The sequence below is a fragment of the Microplitis demolitor genome, chromosome 6, assembly GCF_026212275.2.
Source record: "Microplitis demolitor isolate Queensland-Clemson2020A chromosome 6, iyMicDemo2.1a, whole genome shotgun sequence".
NCBI lineage: Eukaryota > Metazoa > Arthropoda > Insecta > Hymenoptera > Braconidae > Microplitis > Microplitis demolitor.
The window spans coordinates 4073908-4099244 of record NC_068550.1 but is presented as its reverse complement, the minus strand read 5'-3'; the positions used below and the strand labels follow the sequence as shown (position 1 = coordinate 4099244).

Genomic DNA, 25337 nt, shown 5'->3' with positions numbered 1-25337 from the left:
ATAAATATATAAATATATATATTTATATTAGTTTTGTCAAAATAAAAATGAACAAACAAACAAAACAAAATACAAAATGTAAACGAACGTAATCTTAGGTTTTAAATACAATTTCAAGGTATACGAAGAGTTTTATTTTTAATTTCCTTAATATCTACATCCTTTTATATATTTTTATATAATAATATTTATTTTTAAAGCTGATTAATGTAATGGTCTATCTAGGAGATTATTTAATAATCTAATAGTACAAGTATTATGTAAAAATTATCTTTAACAAGCCGTGAAAAAATATATTTAATAGATTCAAATAACGTAAAAAAAAAAATAGGTCAACTTGTATTAATATTAATTATCTAATGCTTGTGAACTTGTAACTTGAGATGAACATCCGGAGAAATTAATAGATCTAGACTAATCATTTAGTTTACAAATCATATTTTTAGCTCTTCATTTAAATAATATTATTATTTTTTTTTATTATAAATATTTTTATATTAAATAAATATTTGCATCAGCGATCATTGAGTGGAAAAAAAAATTATCAACATAATTATTCGGTTGAAATAATTTCTCAACGCAAACAGTTATAATTAAACAAATATTTGACGAAAATAATATAATTATTTTTTTTCAAGGCGACGACTAAAATAGTAAAATTCTACTCAATTTATTTACTGATAAAATCTAAGATCTCCAGTTAACTTTCCACGATTTAGTAAAAAAAAATCCTTCTTTAATAGCTAAATAATTATAAAAAAAAATTGCCCTTACACAATAAACCATAAAAAATAATTAATAGAACAAGGAAAAAGTTTTAAACCTTCAGGTTTTTTTTCCTCATTATTATTACCGACTATAAATAATTGATAGACTTAACAAGTTAATGACTCAGTTATGTCACTGGATTCCACGCACTGAATCTTATCTGTTACGTTTATTAAAAAAACTGATTTTTTCCCATCACATCTATTGAAAACAATAACGAATCATAAATATCATTATTTTCATTTAAAATAAATAATCATCTTAATTAGATTTCGTCAATTCTATTTGTAATGTCTATCATAATGATGTAAGTAATCAAATGATATCTTATCTCTGTGAGTAACTCGACCTTTAATAGTTCAATCATCAGCTTTTTCGCGTCGTGTTGCTCATCAGACACGTTTAATAGTCACGAGAAACGCCTCGTTTAATATTCATCACATCACGGTGTTTAGCCAGTCAATTATATATATAATCTAATGTAAGAGTATATATGATACAATCAACAATAACAATTTGACCGGATATCCCAATGACTTTCGATTAAAACTCATATTTTATAATTAAATATTAACATCATTTAATCTCCCTTGACCCTTGAGATTTTTATAAGTCAATTTAATTTTTCTTTTACACTCTTAATCATCACCATCATTATTATCATCATAATCATCAAATCTTTATCCATTTACTTTATTTTTTTTTGTTATGATGCTTTTGAACGAATTATCGTTTATTTACAGTATAATTCTTAGTAAAATATAATAAATGATACGAGATAAATTTATATTGAGTTCATATTGTTAATTATTTATCAAGTAAATAATAATAATGATTGCAATAAAACAAGTAAAAATTAAATTCAAAGAAAGGTAAGAAATTATAGTGAACTCGTTATAAAACGCCTACTGATGTATTACTTGTTCTCTTCAGATGCACAAAAAAGAACCATGAAGAAGAAAAAATGATAAGAAAAAGAGGAAGAAGAATAAGAAGAAGAAGTTTGAAAGTAAATAAAATAGGAAGGTTTGAATGGTAAAAGAACAAGCGTAGGCGTTATGCGTTAGCGTATGTTGGACATTTGTAACTTATGAATTCGTAACGATACTTTTTACTTTCACTTTTTTTATTTTATTTTATTTATGATCAACATTAACACGTCTACGTCCTTGATAAGACCGTCATGTCTATGTATATTTATATAAATATATCATTAGTAAATATATTTTTATTTGTTTATTTATAATTTCTTTTCCTTATTGCTACGAAAAGTAAAATAATCAAAATTTATCAAAAAAATTCATTTGAAATTCGAGTATTATAGCTTTACATTATAATCCTTCTATGAGTTGGCTTTAAATATATATATATATATTTACATAAAAAAAAAACTGCCTCGTTAACTGGAAATAAATTCAAAAAATATGACGTACATGAGCAACAATCATTGGAAATAAATAACAAAATTTATGGTTTTATTTGTTTATATTTTTTATTTCATATCAATTATTTGATGATCCTGAAATTGACAGACAATTAATTACAAAAAAAAAAGAAAAAAAAAAATATGCACATTTAGAAAATTCAAAAAACTATATGTGCAATTTTTTCAAATACTTTTTTTATAATTTATCATTTTTAAAAATAATCCAAAAGTTATTAGACGTCGGCTAACTTCAGTATCATCTTATTTTTTAAATTGAGTTTCGATTACCGGACAATTAGTTCTACCGGATTTGAACAAACAAAATTTATCAGTTATTTAAAAAAACTACCTCATAACTACACAATTGTCTTATCAGCTTTTAATTTATTTATATTTTCCACTGCAAAAGTTTTTTAGTAGCAGTAAGTTTTTCTTTCCACAAAAAAAGAAGAAGAAGAAGAAGAAATTGGAGAAGACAAAGAGTCTGCAAGTTTAATTAATCAGTTAACGATAAAAGCGTTTAATAATTGAATAAAATAAATTGTTTACAGTAATTATTTGTCCACATATCTGTTGATACTCAGGGGTATTGAGATAGAGTAAGATTTGTGATTGTTGGTGGGGATGAAAGGAGTTGCTGAGGAGAGACGTCGTCGTCATCGTCATCGTGTCTACCGTTTGGGTACTCTCCAGAATATGCCTTATGTCTGTTTCTTAAAGAAACATTTCATCAGTCGTATTCAAGTACTCGAAAGTTTAACAACTAACTGATAAACACGTAACAACAATTATACGAATGTAAATATATATCACTAACAATTATCAAGGTAATAACAGTTATTACAAGTTATCATCATTGCCATCAACTAAATACAATAAATATATAATTTATAAACTAATTAAACAAATATACAGCTTAAATGATTTATTTGTATTTACATAAAAAATTTCACGTGTTAAAATAACATCTTAAATTTAAAAAGCCAAGAGGCACTTATAGTCTGCTTTACTTGTTCGCACTGACTCTTGCAATGTGATTTAAATATAGTCTAAATTGTGCAGTTCGAATTACCTACTCACTATTATTATTATGTACATACATTTGAATTTTTAATTTGATACTGTTATTAAAAATTATAATTACTCAGTACCCATACATTTCAACTTATCAAGTACTTAAATTACATTGTCTTTTTGTTTAATTTTATCACTTAAAATTTGTATCATATGTATCGTATAATAGTTAGAGTCTATTAGTTAGCGGAAAAATTCCATTACTATTTAACTATATTCGTCTATTTATATCAGAGCCACTGGTATGTGTATTAATTGTTGCGTGTGACGGAGCTTGAAATAAATAATACAACAAATTTATTTCTAAACACACGTAACACGTGTATATTACGTGGACGTGTTTAAGAGATAAATAGATTGTTAGTTAGTTAGGCTTTTAATAACTAATGCTAACGATAAATTTATCATTATAATCATTATTATTATTATTTATTTTAAATTACTTTAAACATTAAGGACAAAACAATTACTGATAGTTTGAATTCAATCGTGTGAATTAATCTAAAAGTCTTCTTCGCAGAACCTGAAAATTCTGCTTCACAATACTGAAGTTTAATGAAGAAATAAATAATTTATTGAAGCATAAAGTGGACGATAATTATCAGTCGTTTTTTTTTTCATGAGTGCATAATTGAAGTATGTTGTAGATAATAAAGATAAATTATTCGCATTTATAATAATAACACCGTGGGCGGTTATTATCGTGTGTAATCACTGTTATCACGTGTCCCAAATTTATAATGACAATGGGCTCTCTTATTTTTGTATTTATTTATTTCATTGTCATGTTACCGTGGAAAATTATTTCATGGCCATCGGCTTTAACTCTGCAGAAATCCTTTCTATCCTCATTAAAAATTGTTTTATATCCGTGTCTATCTGTATATATGTTCAATTGCAGATGGAATTACATACAAATCCAAGTATTAAAAAGAACAAAGACATCAAGCGGGGCGCGGAAACAATATTTGAAGGATCAAAAATTAGCATGTGAGTTTATGTAAATTTAAAAACTTTAATCATAAATTATTATTCTGAGTAATGTATAATTTATAATTATATTTATATGCAAATTTAAGTGTTGATGATAATTATGGAGTATTTCGATCAAATGATCCAATTATGTCGTTGGGAAACTCGACGGTAAATTCAAATCCTCATGCTTCTGATCATCCGATAGGCAGCGATCATCCCACGTCGTAAGTGACAATAAAAAAAAGTAATAATTTAAATAAATGAATGGACGAAGGATTGCATGATTATTTAATTAATTAATTAAATAGTAATAATAACACAATCGACGATTATAAGCGAAAAGAAAAAAAATTTGATATTTTTTGGAGTAAGGGTACAACTAATCACAAAGTTATCTTAGGTATTGCGAAACTATGATGCACTTATTCAAAGGAAATGTTGGTTCAGGAATATTTGCACTTGGAGATGCATTTAAAAATGCCGGATTGTTTCTGGGTCCACCACTCACTATATTTCTCGGCATCATCTGTGTACACGCGCAACATATCCTCGTATGTTTAAAATAAAAAAAATACCGACAAGTTTTTTGTTATTTATTTAATTTTTTTTTTTTGTCATTCAATATAAATATATATATGTATTACACATACGTATATATTTTTGTTTATTATTGTCGCTAATTGTTGCACGACAAATTACTACACCGTTAGATTGAGCTGTGGCAGACTAAAACTTGAATCAAAATTAACGTGTCTATTTTCGTTTTAAATTGAAAATGAAGAAAATTTTTTTATTTTTAATGTTCACAGGAATGTTTGCGCTCTTTGTAATAAAAATATATAAATAGAAGAATGGATATTTCCGGTTTATTCAAGTAAACTGTAATTTATTGACATCAACTTTTTGTCACGAGACTAAACGATCGATGGATAGCAAGAAAACATTAATAAAAATATATATAAAACGTGAGTTATATTTTTGTAAAGAAGAAAAATACAAAATATAATTTTGTTAAAAGTTTTAGTCCCCCATTGCTCGATAAATATATAGACTCAATTTAAAATGATTGAATACCTAAAAAATAAAGGTGTTTAGTTAATAAAATATCTAAATTATTATAAAACAATTATTTTCAGATTGAATGTAATGACGAGGCATGTAAACATGTTGGTAATACGGTTAAAACAGACAGTATTGGATATGCCGGAACCGTCGAATTATGTTTTGAAATCGGTCCACAGCGGTTGCGAAAATTTTCCGGATTAATGAGGTGTGCCAAAATAAAAAATATATATGCATACGCGCATACATTGCTATAGATGTCATATCTATTTATCAAGTTATTTATAAAATAATTATAATTATAATAATGAGTATAATAATAATAGTAACAACGACTCTAGATCATAATAAAATTAATTTCAGAAAGATAGTGAACCTATTTGTATGTGTAACGCAGTTTGGTTTTTGCTGCGTTTACTTTGTCTTTATATCAACTAACATGCTGCAGGTATATAATAAAACAAAACAAAGTAGTATTAAGTATGATCATGTCCACTACACGTGATATTAATTTATTAAAAACAGGTTTTAGACCAGTATGGATTCCATTTGAGCGTTCACTGGCACATGGCCATTGCCTTGTTGCCGATAATGATGAGCACGTGGATAAGAAACCTCAAGTACCTGGCTCCAGTCTCTTCAATAGCTAATTTATTAGTTGTTGCTGGCTATGTTGCGACTATTTACATTATGAGTTACAATTTACCCCCGATAAGTGAACGTCATTATGTCGCTGAGTACCAATCGATACCTTTGTTCTTTGGCACTGTTATTTATTCATTCGAAGCTATTACGCTGGTATATAAACACTATTATATTTATATCCATTTAAGAGATATATTTATTGAGAGATTAAGAAATTTTAAGTAAAACATTTAGCAGTGACATAATGAATTTAAAATTACAGGTGCTGCCGCTCAAAAATGAAATGAAAAATCCCCGGAAGTTCAGTAGTCCTCTAGGTGTTCTTAATGTTGGTATGGTGTTCGTCGCTGGGATGTTTGTCACAATGGGATTCCTAGCATACCTCCAGTATGGTGATAAAGTACAGGGATCAGTTACGCTTAATCTTAATTCCAAAGAAATGTAATTCAATCCATTTACTCACTTCATTCTTTCACAGGCTCTTGACCTAACATTTTATTTGTTGTCTTAACCGTTATCTTTTGTTTTTTTTCTTTATTTATTTACTTTTATTTACAGATTGCCACAGTGTATAAAAGTTGCTATATCTCTGAGCATCATGTTTACATATGCATTGCAATTTTACGTGCCAATAGCAATTATGTGGCCGGGAATAGTCCAACGGTATGGACCATTCCGTCACCCAGTTATTATGGAAACTTGCTTCCGATCAACACTTTGTTTAATGACTTGTAAGCCTTTATTTAAATGCTTACATAATCAATAGTAATAACAATAATTAATATATTTGTTGTGTTGCAGTTATACTGGCAGAAGCAATTCCTAATCTTGGTCTCTTTATATCACTAGTCGGTGCACTAAGTAGCACAGCATTAGCGTTACTATTTCCGCCAATTATTGAAATAGTCGTGCGCTCACAAAATAATACCCTTAGTTATTATAAAATAATTAAAAATTCTTTTATACTACTGATAGGACTTCTTGGATTCATCACAGGCACATACGAAAGTATAACAGCTATTATCAAAGCATTTAGTAAAAAATAGTTGTTTTAATAAATTTAGACATTATTTAAATAAAAATTTATAAAAAAAAAAAAAAAAAAAAAAAAAAACATCAAAATGTTTTTACTTTATTAAAATAATAGATTAATTTTATCTTCAGACTGATTAAGTCCCATTATCTTTAGCTGTAGCACTATCTGTAGTATCATTAAGATTTGATTTGCGTGAGAGATAAAAACGTACGAAAGTACCAAATTTAATAGTCGCGCCTATCGTTGCCTCGATAATTATTTCACTTTCAATTTCTGATGAACCGTCGGCTCTTACTGGATAATCTGTAATACGTAAATTAAAATTATTGACTATTACTGTGATGATGTGATTAATTTTTAACTACAGTAATAAATATTTAAATGCATACATAATTTAATTGACGACGCATTTGAAAATAATGTACCCGGTGGTTTACGTATAATTCTTAATGTCACACAATCCAGTTTCGCGAGTATCTGCAATAAATATTTACATATATCATTAATAATTAATAAAAGTTTATTTTCTGCACGAGTTCATTAGCTTTAATTACCTCCACGAGCTCGCGGGTATGATAAGGCTGCAAAGCTGGAACAAATCTTGTTTGCACTTGAGATAATGTAATCCCAGGATGCACTAAACAGTGTGATAGTATCGCTCCGAGCATTTTTTCTAGCATAATACGATTAATTACACCGTCGATTTGAACCCACGGTCTTACCAAGACGTTTATCTTTTCTGCTGAACTGAAATAAACAAACAAATTACCTATTAATTATCAATAACTGTTTTATTATCAATAGCGTTGGAAAATAACTAAATGATATGTTAGATATTATTTATTTACCGACATTCCTTTCATATCTTACAATTTTTCAAGGCTTTATTGCACAGACGATATAAAAAAGTAAAAGTAATAATGAGGTTTTATAATAATTGTATTTACTCTGCATAGATAAGTATTAAAAGTAATTCAATGTGTAAGTAACTAAAGATCTAAAAAAAAAGTCTAATTGTATAAATTAATTTTTAGTAAATAAATAATATCGAGCATTTATTTTAGACCTTTCCTAGTAATTAAGCAATTAAAGTTAACTTACTTTAAATCTAATTTTTTAACTGCTGTATAAATATCTTTAGTTTGTAACAGACAGCGCATATTTGCACGTGTACTTTTTTGATTGAGTAATTTCATATCTGAGGTTTCTAATTCCATTGAATTTATTGCATCAGAATTAACACCAACATTCATATTATCATTATCATTATCATTGCTGTCATGATCAATGTCATCTTGATCATTGTCATCATCAATGTTATCATTGTTATCATCATCAATGTTTTCATTGTTGTCATTATTACTGTCATTATTTTCATTAATTTCACCAAAGTCGATTATTTTATTATTTTTTTCTGATAAAAATTTGTCCAACACACTCGCGGATTCTGTGTAATTATTCGCTGAATTAAATACATAAACGCTACCAGGCGGAAAGTGTGGCAATGCCTCGCGCTGTAGCCGCAAAATTTTAATCGACTGCACGTACCAGGGTTCCGCGTAATGATAATGAACGTAATGCATCTCAGTGATACCGGAACGTAAAAATATTCGACAATTAGTCATGTGGGAAAGAATGTCATACAATTTTTCCTCAAGTATTCGGTAAAATTTATTAGTCAGTTCCTTCAAAGTCGCGCCTTGCTCGCGTTTGTTGCGTATGTAGTCGTAAATTAGTTCTGTTTCAACGGATTGAATATTGCCGTGAGTCTCAAGGTCTTCTTTGACACTCTCATAATCTGGTACATCTTTTGGAAAAACAGCAAATTTAGTCAAGTCATTGACGACATCTTTGTAAGATTCATTTTTCAATAAAAATAAATCCTCTTTTAATTTATCATCAATAGCGAAATCTGGATTGTCTCTTATCTCGTTATCAATCTTGGGCACGGAATAGTACAATCCGAATGTACTGACGACAAAATATTCATGCGCGTGATGGCTATCTGGCAAATTATGTAATTTTTCATTTAATTCCTCTCGTACTTGAAGCAACGCGATTCTCGTATGCTTTTTCTTCGTATCAAAAGTATCTTCATCTCTCGCACGATTTTGATTTCGTGATTCATTAACACGATTCACACTTGCAATAATATCATTCACCATATTCGAATTATTTTTATGGCTTTCCGCAGATTCTTCATTCCCGTTATTCAAATCTTCTTCATTGACAAATCCGCGATCTCTACCAGATTGCCCGTTTGGATCAAGATTACCAAGACGTATCAAGCTCTTGCTAACTCGTTCGTCATCAATGTCCATGGGAATATGATCATTTACTATCCGATTGAGCGTGTCAATTGATGTCCCCATGGAAACCTCATCAACTAAACGCATCATAGCTTCACGCGGATCTTCTTCTTGATCATCGCTACCAATATTTTCAAGCTCATCCATTCGCGTCTGTCTGAATGCCTCGTGCATTTCATTGTCAATAAATGATGACTTACAATTGTCTATATCACTCTTTGTGATTTTTATCCCGCGACTATCTATTGTTGTTTTTATTTCTAATTCATCATCGCTGTCATCAAGTGCAAAAGTATAATCTTTGTTTACTGGTCTTGGTACATTGTGTTGACTATTGTCATTAGTATTATTATTATCACTATTATTATTACTACGATCATTATTATCATTATCATTATTATTATTATTATTATTATTATTATTATTATTATTATTATTATTATTATTATTATTATTATTATTACTACAACTGCTATTAGGATTACTAGTATCTAATTTTGGCCAGCCCCAAGAATCTTTTCTAAACGAAAATTTTTTAATCGGAGTTTTAACAGCAACAATAGAAAGATCTGATGGTAATTCATCTCGTACAGGAATTTCACGTTCAGATTCATTTTGTGACTCTTTTTCTTGCTCAGTTTCTAACCTTTCCAAGTTACACAAGATATCCTGATACCTTTTAGCAATCCTAAGATAATTTTTATCGTACTCTTGAAGATCTGAATCCAACGCGATGACATGGTCAGGTATTTTTATATTAAAATCAAGATTGTTGCTTGCAAGAAGCTCTTGGGCGCCTAAAATCACTCCACCGTTGGGCGCGTAAATTTCGATGCCCCGTTCACATCCTAAGGAGTTATTGGTGTAGCCGTCAATTAATTTTTGCAAAAAGTCTTGCGTCTCGCGGTAGAGTTCCAGCGGCAATTTCGAAAGAAATTTGTAGACGTAGGTTGTGCTCAATTGGTACTGGGAACTGGTCATTGGCATGCAGCTGCCGCTGCCGATTTTTTTCATAACCGTTTTGAAGTGACGTTTTAAAGAGACCATGCCGTCAGCTCGAATTTTGGTCATCGCGTTTTTCAACAGAATTTCAGGATACTGTTGGTAAATTCGGAACAGCTGGTAGGCCCACGAGCGACGATCTCTTCCGCAGCACATTGAGCTGAAGATAACAGAATTAATTGTTGCAGAATGAATGTCATTTACATTTTTAATTGGTTTAGTGAAGCCTTGATTGGCGTAGGGTTTTTCCGGGCGACTTATGTCGTACAACAAATTAAATTCGCCTAGAGTTGTTGGCTGTGATGTTGATTCCTGGGTGTCCTTTTGTGAAATATGATGTCTCTTAGCTACATAATTACAAAGTGTTTTAAAAACACTAGATATTTTATCATCGTGTTCATTAGCACTGTAAGTTTTACGAATAATATCAATAATATTGTGATACTTTTTGTTGATATAGTGATTTTCTTTGAGCTCTTCGATACCCAGAGCTAATCTATGAGCCATTTGAGGTTTTTTACATATGTACAATAGTCTTCGCTGACAAGCGCGTGATGTTTTGTTGTGAGAATTCTGGGAGTAAGTTCTCAGGACATCTCTCACTGTGGGAAATGAGACTAATTGATTACGTGGATTTGGGCAAAGATAAACCATCACCATTTTACAGATCAGTAGAATATTGTCTTCACGCGCATCCCAATCTACACGAAGCTTCTTCATGTGTTGAAGAGCCGTATTATCAATATCATCATACAAAACGCGTTTACGTTGCTGACGTTTTCTGGGCATGACTCGTCTGACGACTTTATCCGATCGTTGTGTGTCTGCAGTTACAACTAATTTAGGCGGTGCTGCAATTGCTGGTTTTTCTTTAGTTTTCTTGGTCTTTGAGCTGTTAACACTCACGGTCGTAGGCCCGGTGACTTTTTTCAGACCTTTGAACTCCGTGAATTTAATAGGCTTGGCTTCTATTTTTGATAATCGTGCGTTACGCGCACGATCTGGTTGCTTTCTAATCATTTTACTGAATGGAATATTAGTGCTAAAGTTTTCCCAGTTCCAATTACGCTTAAGATGTGAAAAGAAGGCCGAGTCTATTCCCGCTGCTCCTTTTTTATCACCCGGCATGATTCCTAGATCAAGCGTAGAAGCTTCAAGTGCCGATCGTGGCTTCAAACACTGAATCATTTCCGGTTTTTTTGATAATTCTTCTAAAGTTATTTCCGTTCCCTCGACAGCTTGTCTGCCTCCCAATCTAGTACAGACACAAATCTGCCACATGTCATACCAGTAATTTTCAATCGCTTGTAACTTATCAAAAGTATAAGCCGTAACTGGATAAGTTTTGTCTTCAATTTTATGGTACCCAGGAGCTGAGGACGTAGTATCTGTCAGTTCACTCCGCCTATTCAGATAGACAAACACCTGATCTTTTTCTTTAAACTTCTGGGGGCCGAATTGAAGCAACCCGATGTAGCAAAGCCGCTGAATGGTTTCATAAATCGAATAAATATACCTGCGTTTCATTAGAAGAGCGTTACGAATAAATATCGGAAGATCTTTCATCAAATAATGTTTTCTTATCGGGTGGCTTATGTAGTAACTCAAATCTGGTATGTAAAACGGAAGTTTATGGACCTCGAGGAAAACGGAAAGTGGCAAGCGAAGAATAACGTCGCAAATCATCGCCCATCCCTCATTCCAGCCGCTGTGCTGCGGCAGAGGTGGGATGAACATCCTCCAGTCAACTTCTCTGGAATATATTTCACCCATCTCTTGTTCCATTTTTTCAGTTATCTCATGTCCATCGGCACGCAGCCTTTCAATCTGATCTATTTTTGATATATTCTCTCCCCTATACTCATAAATTAAATAGTACAAAATTCTGTGGAGTATTTTCATACGAATGAATTTCGGTTTGTACCCATAATCTCTCCCTGCTTTCAAATCATACTTCAAATTATCAGGCATCATCCTAGCGTCAAATTTATTTTTATCTCCAGCTTCTTGAGATTCAACTTCCGTAGGAGTATCATCAGCTACTACTGTCTTTTCATTTGTATCCGTTTGTTGCTCAATATTATTCATTTTAACAGACTTCTTTTTAGGAGATGGCATCAAACAGAATTTAATTTTAGCCTGCTCGACTGCTGATTGAATTACCGAGTGATTGACATTAATATTTGTATCACAAACGAAGTATAGAACTTTTTTACGGTTATTTGCGCTCAGGGTCAATTTCATATTCTTAACCAAATTGTCACGCGCTAGGCGCTGCAGCATCCGCATTAAAGACTTCTTGTCCATTTTAACTTCGTACCCTTCACGCTCTTCTTCCTCATTTATCATTTTCATCAGCTTCGTCGGGTCGTCGATAATTTTAAGCTCTTTCACAACAGTGATGATAAGATTCAATCTTTTTAATGTCCGATAAGTAAACGCGGTCGAAGTTGTTGTTACGTCAATTATTTTTTCCTCGTCATCAAGCCACGATTTATCATAATTGTCCTCGATATTGTAATTTTCTTCTGGATTGTAACCTTCTGCATTATAACTCTCCTCTGTATTGTAACCTTCCGCATTGTAATGCTCTTCTGGATTGTAACCTTCAGCGTTATAATATTCTTCTGGGTTATAAAATCCAGGATTGAAGTTTTCTTCACTACTATAAGCTTCCGTATTAACTTCGGTATTTATTTCTTGATTATGAAACAGATTGCTGCTTATTTTTATTCTTTTCGCATTAAAATCATCAATATCTATAGAACCACTTGAATTTGTTCGCTTACGTGACGGAAGATTTGAATTTATTCTTTCAGGAAGAATATGATTTTGAGTATCCAAGGAAATATTTGATTCGATATTTTCCAAAGGAATACAATCTTGGGTATCCGGATTCCTCTTAATATTTTTCAAAGTAATTCTGTCTTGAATATCTGGCGGATGCGCGTTAATATTTTCAGGAAGAATACAATTTTGAGCATCTGCAGAAGGATTTGGCTGAATATTTTCAGGAGGAATAATTTTTTGAGTGGCTGAAGACGGAATGGATTGAGTACTTTCAGGAACAACGGACTCCTGAGTGTCCAAACCCGAAGCTGACTCGATTTCTTCAGGGTTACGTTCTTGAGTATCCACAGAAATTGGAATATTTGCTTGTGTGTTTTGACTCTGAACATCTGCAGACTTTGTTTTAGTTTCTTTAGGTCTTCTACGATTAACTCGTGATATTCCAGCGATTTTCGATACATCCAATTGAGCGATATTAAAATATCCAACTTTGTATTTACTTCGCTTCCTTACTTTTCCTTTATTTTTAACGTTAGTGTTTGCGTATTTTTTCAAAATTTTATTTACAACCGAAAATAAGTGATAACGATCGACATTCAAGGCTTCTAATTTTATTGGAGTATTTTCAATTTCCATTTCAATATTAACATTACAATCTCTAGCAGTAATCGGAGCATCTCTCCCCGTGTTTTCTTGACTATCTCCAGCAGTAACTGTCTCATTAATTTTTATATTCATTTGATTATCTGTTCCCTTGACTATTTGTTCATCAACATTATCTCGTTTAATATTGACAGGATGATCTGTCATAATATTATCAACATCAACAGTTTCAAAATGATTTATAATAATATTAGCATCAGGATCAGGCGGTTCGTTATCAGCATTATCATCATCAACTTGATTATCCTGATTATCATTGAATTCAATTGGGTAATTAGTTTCAGTTGGTCTATTGTCAGTATTGTTGATGTTGTCATCAGGAGTACCAAGAGGATAAAAGAAATCCATAGCCGTAGTAGCTGTTTGATTGACAGAATCATTCAACGAATCTTTTGCCAGCTTTTTCATTTTACGAATCTCCGAATTAAATTGTTTACTAATCGTACTGCCTTTTTCAAATTTCTTAGATACAAATTTACCGATTCTCTGCCTACCCGAGTCATCCATATAAGTACCAATGACATTCAGCTTCGATAGGTTTCTCAAAATCGTCCGGGACTGTAACTTAGTCATGCCCATTTGGACACCTAGATCACGTTGACTAATCCCATTGACATTCGCGCGTTCAACGACAGCATTGGCTTGTTTAAGAAGTGGTTCAAAGAGCAGCTGATTAGACACATCAAGATCATAAGACTCCTCATCATCAGCCAACTCTTCTTTGTTCCACAAATTATTCACGTCGGCATTAGGATCAACCAGCTGTACAGCCCGGATTCTTTTTTCTTTAGAAGGATACGCTTTTCGTTGCCATTCATAATCAGGCGCATCAGGATACAACACTCTGTAGGGTACTATTAAATCTGTCTTAACGACTTTCTGGAAGAATGAAGTTTTAAATAAACGTTTTATGCTATTTTCAATCTGCAACTCCTTTTTTATTTCTTTATAATCAGCCAGATAATTATCGCGACTCTTTAAAATGTCAATTATCCTCTCAGCTAAATAGACCATTTTTGGTTTACGTTCAACGTAGAAACGCGGTAAGTGCAACAAACTGCTGGCACTTCCATGTCCCAGTGTCTTTTGATAGTGGACTTGTTTCGTTATCAATTTATGCTTTAGCAATAATTTACGATAATAAAACAACGACTTAGGATCTTCATTTAAAATACTAAGACTGTGTTTTCCTTGAGTTACTTCCCCGTGGTACCGAGACCTGCCTACACGTTCCAAGAAGCAATACTGCACTACATTCATCTCTAAAGTCGGACAAACGCAATCTCCTATCAAAGCTTGATTTCTTATCTCCTGAGACCCAACGATCACCAGAGTTGATCCATACTTTTTGGTGGCCTCTCTCAGAGTCAATGACTCTGTCGAATTAATTAACTTCCTCGTATGATAACTTTTGCATGACCCTTGGATACCATTCTTAACATCATCCACTGGATGGAACTCGTAAATGTCATCAGGAATGTCATCCGGTTCAGTTATAATTCCTAGATCAGGATCTACGTACTCATACCGATCATAAATAACCAGCGGGGGTCTCGGCGACTCTAGTTCATAAAAATATATTCCACTTGTTGATGTACATATTGTCCATACCTGTTCTTTGAAGGATTTGGGGAACTCATCTTGCATTTGAAGCCGCAGAGACAGTCGCTTCCATAATGCCTCTAAGGTTATTCCATCTAGACCTTCCAGTGCTACCTCATCAATCACTATGTCCACCAGGTTCATTGATGGTGCATACACTGCACTATCCACTTGGGTTAAATGCATTGTCAATTTCTTTAATTATAATTAATTATTGCTAGTGTCAATTATATAAAAATCTGAAAGAAAATATTTATCATAACCAATTACTACGTACTGTAATTTTTGAGTGTAAATGTAGCAGGCATGAGACAGTTTATAAATTTTAAATAAATAATTTAAAAAAGTGCGCGTATTAATTTTTCATTTATCTAAATACGCATTTTTTATTTTTATTCTGCTTACATTCTATTTGTTTATTAAAAAATTTTTAAAATTCCCTTGTCAGTTACATTCACAGTCATTAATTTTTTTTATACATATTAATGTCTAAATTATTATTGCAAGTATACTGACCTTAAATATTAAGTAGACATAAATAAATATACTTATTGTTACAATTTATATTTTATGGTGACAATCATTATTTATAATTATATGACTATAAATAAATTTACTTAAATATCAGCCACGCATGATGCAATAGTAAATAAAATAAAGAGGTTATGAATTTAAATGTTGATAATTATCTGACGGTAACACAGAAACGTCAAAAATATTTTTACCGCAACTTTAAAAATATCTACGACAATAAATTTAAAAAAATTATTTATAAAAAAATTTAAATATTTATTAATAACAAAAAAATTTATTTACAACGTGATATTTTTTTAAACTTAATCATCACTTGGAAGTTCTTCTATGGTTTCTGTTGTGCCTATCAAAGATTTTATTAAATTGTCTAGATGATCAGGTTCTAGATCGTAGGACATCAAAATTAATGAGATACGAGAAGCTGCGTGTTTAGTTGACAGTAAAGATTTGATCAATGGATCAATGAAAGCCAGCCTGAAATATAAATAATGATTTTAAAATTTAATATCAGTGGTTTTTATTTTAAGTATTCACTTACATCTTAATCATCAGAAGACCTACAACTGTCCACTCTGCTGTTTTAAATACAATATTTTTAGCTGTGAGATTAAATGTACTGACTATTGACTTAAGAGCAGTAACACGTTCGATAGAGTAATCGTACTCGATGCAACCGGGTCCAGAAAGTGTTGGCAGTAGATCTGGTACCCTGCAAATAAGTAATAAAATAAAATTATGACTACTGTGAATTACAAACAGTATTGTCTACTACGCTTACACTTTATCAAGTTTGTCGAGGAAAATTCTTTTTCTCAAAGCAATGGGTGCATGAGCATCAGTCAGCGGTATCACAGTATCCGACTCTTTGTCATCTTGCTCATCCTCTTTAACCGGTGGTTCAACTTCCAAGTTACCTTTGTAAAAAGCATTTACTTTAATAACCAGGTCCTTGGCTTGTTCCTTCAGGACCTCGAAATGTGGCGCAGGCCTCAAGTCATTCGAAACCTTAGGCTCTAGATCTTCAAGATCGTCCAAATCTAGTTGGTTGAGTTTGTCACACAATCGCGCATATTTTTCTTGATTCCTGATGTTTTGAAATATACTCTGTTTTTCTGTCTTCTTTCCATGTAGAAACTTTATCGTGTTGGCTGTCACCAGTTGACTGAAATTATTTTTAAGTCTTTCAGTCAATGTTTCAGTAAAAAATACCGGTATCTTATTTTGGGTTTTCTTTACATAACTTTTCGATTCACTGTCATCAGTATTTTCTTTTTTAATAGCAGCTCTCCTAGATTTAAAAATCGAATCCTTATCATTACTTTTTTCTGTAGTTTTATTTATCAATAAATTATTTTTTTCCTTTACTTTCAATTGTTCATCTGTAAATTTTACAACTTTCTTTAATTTTTCAACCAAAACATCAACGTTTTGGTCCATTGTTTTATTTTTGATGTCATGATCATCCCTTTCTCTTTCCAATTCTTCATCATCATCATCATCATCTCTTTCTAATCCTTCATTGTCATCTCTCCCCAATTCTTCATCATCTCTCCCCAACTCTCCCTGATCTTCCTCACTCTCTTCTCCTTTATTATTCTTAACTTTTTTCTTTTTCGGTAAATCCTCTTTGGGCAATTGTACCCCCAAAATATTAATCTCAACTCCAGGTATACTGATATCTCTCTTATTACTTTTCTCCATGATCTTAAACTTTGGAATTTCTTCATAACTTCTCAACCAAAGTGGACTAGTCAGCATCTGCTCCATAATGTAAGTCATTGATTTATAACACGAAAAGCAGCAGTAATTTTTCACCGCCTCAACATCATAAACTTTGTTCCTCATTGCTGATATCGAGTACTTTTTATTCACAACTTTCGTTAATGGATTGTCACACAAAACGTATCCGCATATTTTAGTTATCGCTCTTTCTTCAGCAACGTCTTCCATATGCGAAAGATTAATATGCTGTAACTAAAATAGAATAAAATTATTATCATCAAACACATGTGTAATTAAGGTGTGCTGTCAACTGATCCCAAGAATTTTGTACCACGATAAGTGATCCCATTGACATTTGACTGAAAATAATAAAAGATTTTGAAGACGACGATAATGAAAGTAATTAAAATCTTGATGAAACTGATGAATTCAAAAATCAGTTGTCAGTTGAACTAGTTGTCAGTTGGACCAGGTATTAGTGGATCTAGTCTGTGGGATCAGTTTTCAGTGAACCTATAATTAAAATAAATAAATAAAATAAAATAGTTTACATTTTCCAGCATCCATTGAACATCAACTTGTGGTTCTATGAGTTTTTCAACAATTGTCAGTGCTTTTGCATCACAAACTGCTTTCTTCTCTAATAAAATAGCTGTTGGCATTGATCTAAAAAATGATTATCAGTAATTACAATTATAATTAGCAATAAATTAATTATTTAAAAATTGCAACTTTACTAACCTAGCAGCTTTAGCAGCTTTTATTTGATTAGCTCGATTTATTCGAGCTCTAGCTGCCTTTGTACTCATATTTTTTTTTTTTAAATAATCAATTAAATTATTAAATTAAATTTATAAATTTTTAAGTATTCCATAAAATCCTGGGCATAAATTTTTTTATTGACTGACTTTTATACCAGACAGAATATAACAATTAATTTGGCGCGAAATTTTAATAATTTTAAATAAATAATTAAAAAAAAAAAAGAACCCGCAGTTACTCCAGTTGTAATAAAATGAATATTTAATTAATTATTTGCAATTAAAAATATAAAACTAACGTCAGGTGTCTAATTTGGGAGCTAGATCTGAATGAGTTTAGAAATTCTTCGTCTGACAGATGTGAGATTTCCCTTACAATTTATCATTCGAACTTGAATGAACTTCTGTTGATAGAACAGGATTTAAATTAACCAACAAGTTTTAGTTTCTCTTATCATTATTATTATTAAAATTTATATAGTCAAAAATAATTTGGTAGTTGTGTAGTATTTGGGTTTCGTCAAAGTAAAAATTTTAAATTATACTATGTCTTTATTAAAAAGTATCTGGGAATGTTTACTAAGCCCGCGTTTATACAAATACCAGGAAACAACTTGGGTGAGTTGTCAAAAGTTATAAAAATATTTTTAAAAAAAAGTCACTGACAGGTTACATTTAATTAACAGAAAGCCTACGAGCCAAATGGTTTTGAACGATGGGGAGACCATGTCATCACATCAGTAAGTAATTAAACTAAATTTATAATAATTTAAAATATCAATTATTTTACTTAATAATTATTACAGTTTGCAACTCTATGGTCTCTAAGTATCTGGGCAGTTCCCATCATATCGCCATTTATTTTCCGCCGTAATTATTCATTGGTAGAAAATGTTTACACACTTTCAAAATTTTTTGCTGGCGCGGGAGTTATTTTCATAGCATCTTTGGCAGTCAGAGGATATGCTAGAGCTAATAATCCCACGTATATTAAATTTATTAAGACCTTGACCAAAGCACAGCGAGCTTACAATGATGAATCTAAAGAGGCTCTTCTTAAATATGATTTTGAATTCTGGGCATGGCCTGCTGATTTCCACGTCCTTTCATTAGAAAGGTATTTATTTTTTAAATTCCGGATATTTTGGCTAAAGGACAACTGTAAAAAATTTAGTTTATTATTTATCAAGTCAGATTATATTTTGTGTCAACATCAAAGACGATTGTTGTCCTTTGGTCAAAATATCCGTGATCGTAACAATAATTTATTATATTAACGCACGCAATATGTAGACTATAGATTTTTTTATTTATGTCCCCTTAATTAGGAAACTAATGATTGTTTTTTTTAGGCCAGATGGAAAAAAAAGAATAGTGTTACAAAAAAATTCAAGTAGATCGTCTAGAAGAGGAGGTAAAGATTTAATAATTGCAGTACCTTGTAAAATAGTATCGTATATTGTTGCCAATACTGTTGCTGTAAAGCTGATGTACCCTGGCAGCATGACTGTGATAAATTTAGCGATGAGTTAGTATATATTTTATGTCTCTATAATATTGTTATCGGAAAAAGTTTATGGATTATTGATTATACCGTAGGAGCGACAATGCTGCAAGGTAGAATGGATCTGCTGGACGCCGGCGGAAAGAGATCAAAGCTGCGAACAATAAATAAAAATGACATCGACACGATGTTTATTGATCGACGTCACAAGTAACGTAAACCATGCATATGATTTGTAATTAATTATTCATTTATTTGTATTACTTATTATCATATTTATATTTTTATCAGGTCATCTAACGGTCATATACTTGTGATAACTTGTGAAGGTAACTGCGGGTTCTATGAAACAGGAATTGTAACAACGCCTATGAATAAAGGATACTCTGTTCTTGGATGGAATCACCCTGGCTTTGGTGGTAGCACTGTAAGGACTTTTAATTTTTAATTATTTAATTTAATTTATTAATCATTGTAATTTAAATATATTTTGTATCAGGGGTCGCCGTTTCCCGAGGGTGAAATTGACGGCATGGAAGCTGTGATGCGATACGCTATTGAAAAACTAGAATTTCCTGAAGAAAGAATAATAATTTATGGCTGGAGTATCGGCGGTTACACGGCCACGTGGGCTGCGATGAATTACCCGGGTATTCATGGCTTAGTTCTTGACGCTACGTTTGATGATGTCCTTCCACTGGCTATTTCGCGGATGCCCGCGGCGATTGATGGCATCGTTCGCACAGTTATCAGAGAATATTTGAATTTGAATGTCATTGATCAGCTGAAAGGTTACAATGGACGTGTGCTCCTGGTTCGTCGTACTGATGATGAAATAATGTGCACACCCACAAGCAATTTGTCGGATAATCGCGCGAATATATTGCTCACTAAATTACTCATGTATCGGTATCCTTATTTATTTACTGACTGCAGAGAAAGTCTGGAGGTCCTGAATAAATATCTTGAGCATCCTACTCGTGATGCCAGTAGTAATTCGACTAAATCTCTTGTTGTCAGGACGCAAGGTAATTTTTTATTTTACAACTTATTATTTATTTTAATTATCATTAATTACTTTATTTCTTTGTTTATTTATTAGGACTATTTAGCAGCGGTAATCCTATTAATGAAAGCCTTTGTCTAGAAAAAATAATTAATAGTTTGGATAAAAATAATGAGGTCATAAGTTATCCGTCAAATTTAGGTGAAGATTGTGATGCTGAAACTAAACAGCAACTTGTTATTTATCTTGTAAGTTATCATCATTTTTTTTAATTATTAATTTAAGTGATTAATTTATTAAAATTTATTTTTTATTATTTAAGGCAAATAAATATATGGAGGATCAAGTATCTCAACACTGCTCTCCCCTAATAACTGATCTGTTTCATCCAGGATGGAATCCTCGAAGTATATTGAAGCCCAAGGCTACGTAATAACTGATGATGATATTAATAATAATAATTAAATTGAGTATGTTGTGATTTTACGAAAATCAGGGGAAACAAAAATAACCTTCCTCGTTATTTTCTTTTTGCATTTGTCGGTTTGTATTTTTTAAAAATTGTATGGTGGTGTGCATTATAAATTATAAATATTTATTTCCACGAGAGTCAGTAGATAAAAAATAAATTTTAATCTTTAATTACATTAATTATCATTATTATGGCAACCGAATTTAATATTTATATTTAAAAAACATATTTCTTTCAATAATATTTGTTACAATAAATTTTTTTTATGCATATAAAATATAAAGAAAAAATTACGAGTATTTATATTTAAACATTTCACAATTTGAAAAGAAAAAAAAAGTTATTTACGAAAATGTAGCAAAATTTATGAAAAATAATTATCAATATATAAATTTTCTAACACGTATTTAAAACAAATGATCTCACACAATTTTACAAGTTTACTGATAATAAATATAGATCTCTGTGATAACACTGCACTCAGTATTAATAAGTAATTTTTTCTTTTTAGTATTGATTCGCTCAATCAAACTCTCATTTGTTTATGTATTCTGTAATCTATCCAAAATTGTTTTTAATGACATCTTTACGTCATAGCAAGGATCATAGGTTTTGCTTTTAGTTGGAAATGATCTTTCAATCAAGAGCTTCAATGTTGCTCTTGTCAACGGGGGAAAATAGTCTTGCTGACTTACTTTCTCAAGTGCTTTGAAACAGCCTTCTAAATTCCAATCTGCTTTATTTGTATTTTTATTCTCACCCTGCAATATTTAAAATAAATGAATATATTTATAGATTTCTTATCGTGTTCGATAAATAATTTTAAATATCATTAAAGTCGCAGGGAGAAGGACAAAAACTATTAGAATCTGATTATTGATAAATGTCAGACGTTTCATCATTTTTATTGCAACTTTATCAGTAACTCAATCATTCAAATTCTTGATTTCGCTCTCCCTGTGATTTTAATGATAATTAAAAATAAATACTCTAATAAATTTATTCAATTTTTTTTTTTAAATCAGAGTCAGTGAATTCTTAAAATCTTTTTTTTAAAAATATCAGTTTGGAGATTGATATTAAAAATTTAAATTACCTTGATGAGCCCTAGGACAACGAAAAGATTATTGTTGACATAAGACATCTGTTGATTGGTTGTCGCATAATCAAAGAGATGGGAATACAGTTTGTCTGTCAATTGTTCAGCTTCAACTCTAATATCTCCGTATCCGCTTCCACAGAGAGCTGAGACTTTCATTATTACGGGCAGTAACTCGTCAATGTACTGCAGATGGTCTTGAGCATTATTTTCTTTGACAATACTCTGCAACAAGCAATTCAATTATTAATTAGTTCGTATTTATTTATTCAAATATTTAATTGAGTTAGTTGGACATACCTTCACATGATCCAAAAGTTTAGCTGCTTTATCGCCTTCCAGCAAAAGGAAATTTTCTCCAGTAGGTTCTTTTAAAAACTCTTTGACATCAACTGGTTTTTTTGCTTTAGGTAGAGTTGACATTTGGATGTTATTTACTGTGTTAACTTTTGCGTGACCATTCTCAACCCCTTTGTCATCGTTTTCACTGCCCTCTTTTTCCGTATCTTCATCTTCGCCTTCAGACTGACTTTCATCGTCTCCACTCTCTTCATCGTCCGTTGCATCTTCCTCAAGCGGCTCCAAGGAATCGATTCTGTCGTAATTTTTTAGCGATTCACGTAAAGAATTTCTACCGGCTTCTCCAAAAGCGTTACCATCCAATTGTAGACTTGTCAGTTGAGTTTTATCAATAGTAGCGCGGGCCAATGTGTCAACAGCTCGTGTTTTTATTTCATTGAACGCTAAATTAAGCTCCACCAAAGACGTATGACTGTCCCTAGCTCCCAAAGCATTGGCAATAACCATCGCTCCTTTGGATTTAAGCAGACAATCTCCAAGATTGAGCGTCTCTAGAGCAGGAAAGTTTGACAGAACATCAGCAAGAGCTTGAGCGCCTTTAGGACCAACTGTATTGTCATTCAAATTCAAAATTTTTAATCCTGGATTAGCTGAAAGTCCAGTAGCCAGTGCTGATACACCCGGATGATAAATTCCATTCTGCGGCATAACAACTTCTTCAAGTGTTCCAAGTTTAGCAAAGACACCAGCCAAAGCGGTCGCACCCTCGTTCTCCAGACGATTACGGCCAGCAATAAACACTCTCAGTGCCAATGGTTTAGCTTCTCTTGAACTGTTGGCATGACAATCCAGCAACGCTTTAGCCAACATCTTTCCCCCAGATATTCCCAGTCCGTTATTATTCAACCTCAACTCCTGGAGCGTGTAGCACGTGCTTGAACTCAATAATGCAGCAAGTCCCTGGACACCAATGGGTCCAAATGCATTGTCACTGAGATCCAGTTCAACCAAATGTGCTCCGGCAGTATTCAGTCCATTTCCCAAGTACTCCAAAGCCTTTGGAATCTCTGTTTTCATTCTGCCGGTAAACATATCCTTCCACAATGCTCGTTTTAGAGCACCACCATGACTCGCCAGGGTTTCAGATATCGCTTTAGCAGCATCCGGGCCCAGTGTGTTACCTTCCAGGTCTAGGTAATCCAATCTCGAGCATTTCTTAATCTCCTCGCACACCTCTTCGGCTTTTTAGGCAACAATAAGTTAGAGGTTATGATGATTGGGAAATAGTTATGAGATAAAAAATTCATTTTTGAGTATATAGTAAATATAAATAAGACAATATTGAACTTACCATCTTGCTCAGAGTTTAATTTTAGTGATTTACCACTAAATGAGACCCCGGTTTGATTATTTGTGGTGCTAGCTTCCAATTGATGTTGGAGCTCACCAAAACTAAACGATGTCATAGTGTTTTAGGTTTATTTTATTCGACTATTTATTTAGTTACGTTTACCAAATCAAGTAAGAAGAGTTACAGGTAGAAAGTGTCCAAGAACTTGGATTCTTTAGGAATAAATATAATAATAATATATGTGAAATAATTTTAAGAGCAACGCAATCACGTTTTTACTGAGCGGGAAAAAACGGAAAATAAACTAATGATGCTTTGTTTGTGTTTTCGAATGAAATTCATGGCTACCAATAAACTTTCGATTGGTTTTGTCATTGACGGCTAACTTCAAGGAATTTCAATTTAATTTATTTTCGTACTTTTACTACCAGAGGCGCGAGTGACTGAAAAGGCGCCATATTGTTATCCTGAAAATTTTTTTGAAAACTTATGAGAAACGTTAAGTGAAAAATTAACTCTGTGTAAATGATAGAAATTCGAAACTAAAGAATGATTAATAATATCAACACTGATACGAACTAGACTTTAAACTAAAGGGTCACTTTTTATGATACTGAAGTTAGCAGACGTCTGGTAGTTTTTGGATTTTCTTTAAAATGATAAATTATAAAAATATTTGAAAAAATTGTATCTATTGTTTTTTTAATTTTCTATGTGTCCATATTTTTATATTTTATATTTTTGTCATTGATTTGTTGGAAAAAAACTCCGGATATTGTTAACTGTCTATTAACTTCATGATCTTCAATTTTTAATGAGTGTGAATGTAACGGACATCAGACAATTAGAAATTTGAATTAAATAAATAAATATCATAAAATTTAAAAAAATGTGCGTAAAGATTTTGCATTTATCTACACATTTTTTAATTTTTACTCTACTTACATTTCATTCATTCATTATAAAATTCAAAAAATGTACAGTTTTCTGCTACATTCACACTCATAATTTTTAATTTTTATACACTAGTGTCAGGAAAGTCATTGATAAAATAAATTTATTTTACTCCCCTCCTCCCCCCATGGAAAAAAAAAAATCATATAAAGCCCAACCGCTGGAAAATTTTTTTTTTTCCCAAAATCGACCCCTCAGAAGACCAATTTGTTATTCTAAGTTGCTGCAACTCTTTTACTCCCGAGGGATTATAAAAATCATCAATAAAATAAATTTTTTCAC

The 25337-nt window shown here is 31.7% G+C and overlaps 5 protein-coding genes across 5 annotated transcripts; 2 read left to right on the top strand and 3 right to left on the bottom strand.

Moving 5' to 3' along the window:
• Positions 1-2595: 2595 nt before the first annotated feature.
• LOC103573206 (proton-coupled amino acid transporter-like protein CG1139) lies at positions 2596-7047 on the top strand. The gene is made up of 10 exons (XM_008552184.3): positions 2596-3021; positions 4170-4258; positions 4348-4467; positions 4644-4794; positions 5380-5513; positions 5669-5753; positions 5831-6103; positions 6213-6391; positions 6509-6681; positions 6752-7047. The coding sequence occupies exons 2-10, from the start codon at positions 4170-4172 to the stop codon at positions 6994-6996; spliced, it is 1449 nt and encodes a 482-aa protein (XP_008550406.1). The 5' UTR covers positions 2596-3021; the 3' UTR covers positions 6997-7047.
• A 23-nt stretch (positions 7048-7070) lies between these two features.
• LOC103573196 (general transcription factor 3C polypeptide 1) lies at positions 7071-15996 on the bottom strand. The gene is made up of 5 exons (XM_008552172.2): positions 15869-15996; positions 8088-15591; positions 7541-7733; positions 7376-7463; positions 7071-7289 (listed from the first exon to the last, which is right to left on the bottom strand). Exons 2-5 carry the CDS (start codon positions 15536-15538, stop codon positions 7120-7122), a joined length of 7902 nt encoding a protein of 2633 aa, XP_008550394.1. The 5' UTR covers positions 15539-15591; positions 15869-15996; the 3' UTR covers positions 7071-7119.
• A 137-nt stretch (positions 15997-16133) lies between these two features.
• LOC103573186 (putative RNA polymerase II subunit B1 CTD phosphatase rpap2) lies at positions 16134-18703 on the bottom strand. Its single transcript, XM_008552159.3, has 5 exons — positions 18350-18703; positions 18160-18274; positions 16665-17860; positions 16425-16595; positions 16134-16360 (listed from the first exon to the last, which is right to left on the bottom strand). Exons 1-5 carry the CDS (start codon positions 18415-18417, stop codon positions 16189-16191), a joined length of 1722 nt encoding a protein of 573 aa, XP_008550381.1. The 5' UTR covers positions 18418-18703; the 3' UTR covers positions 16134-16188.
• A 146-nt stretch (positions 18704-18849) lies between these two features.
• On the top strand, positions 18850-21524 carry LOC103573178 (phosphatidylserine lipase ABHD16A). The gene is made up of 9 exons (XM_008552147.2): positions 18850-18987; positions 19056-19109; positions 19176-19486; positions 19722-19897; positions 19969-20083; positions 20165-20300; positions 20373-20901; positions 20976-21127; positions 21202-21524. Exons 1-9 carry the CDS (start codon positions 18916-18918, stop codon positions 21310-21312), a joined length of 1656 nt encoding a protein of 551 aa, XP_008550369.1. The 5' UTR covers positions 18850-18915; the 3' UTR covers positions 21313-21524.
• Positions 21449-24492, bottom strand: LOC103573168 (ran GTPase-activating protein 1). Its single transcript, XM_008552136.3, has 4 exons — positions 24102-24492; positions 22751-23991; positions 22448-22675; positions 21449-22112 (listed from the first exon to the last, which is right to left on the bottom strand). The coding sequence occupies exons 1-4, from the start codon at positions 24214-24216 to the stop codon at positions 21894-21896; spliced, it is 1803 nt and encodes a 600-aa protein (XP_008550358.1). The 5' UTR covers positions 24217-24492; the 3' UTR covers positions 21449-21893.
• Between the last annotated feature and the right edge of the window lie 845 nt (positions 24493-25337).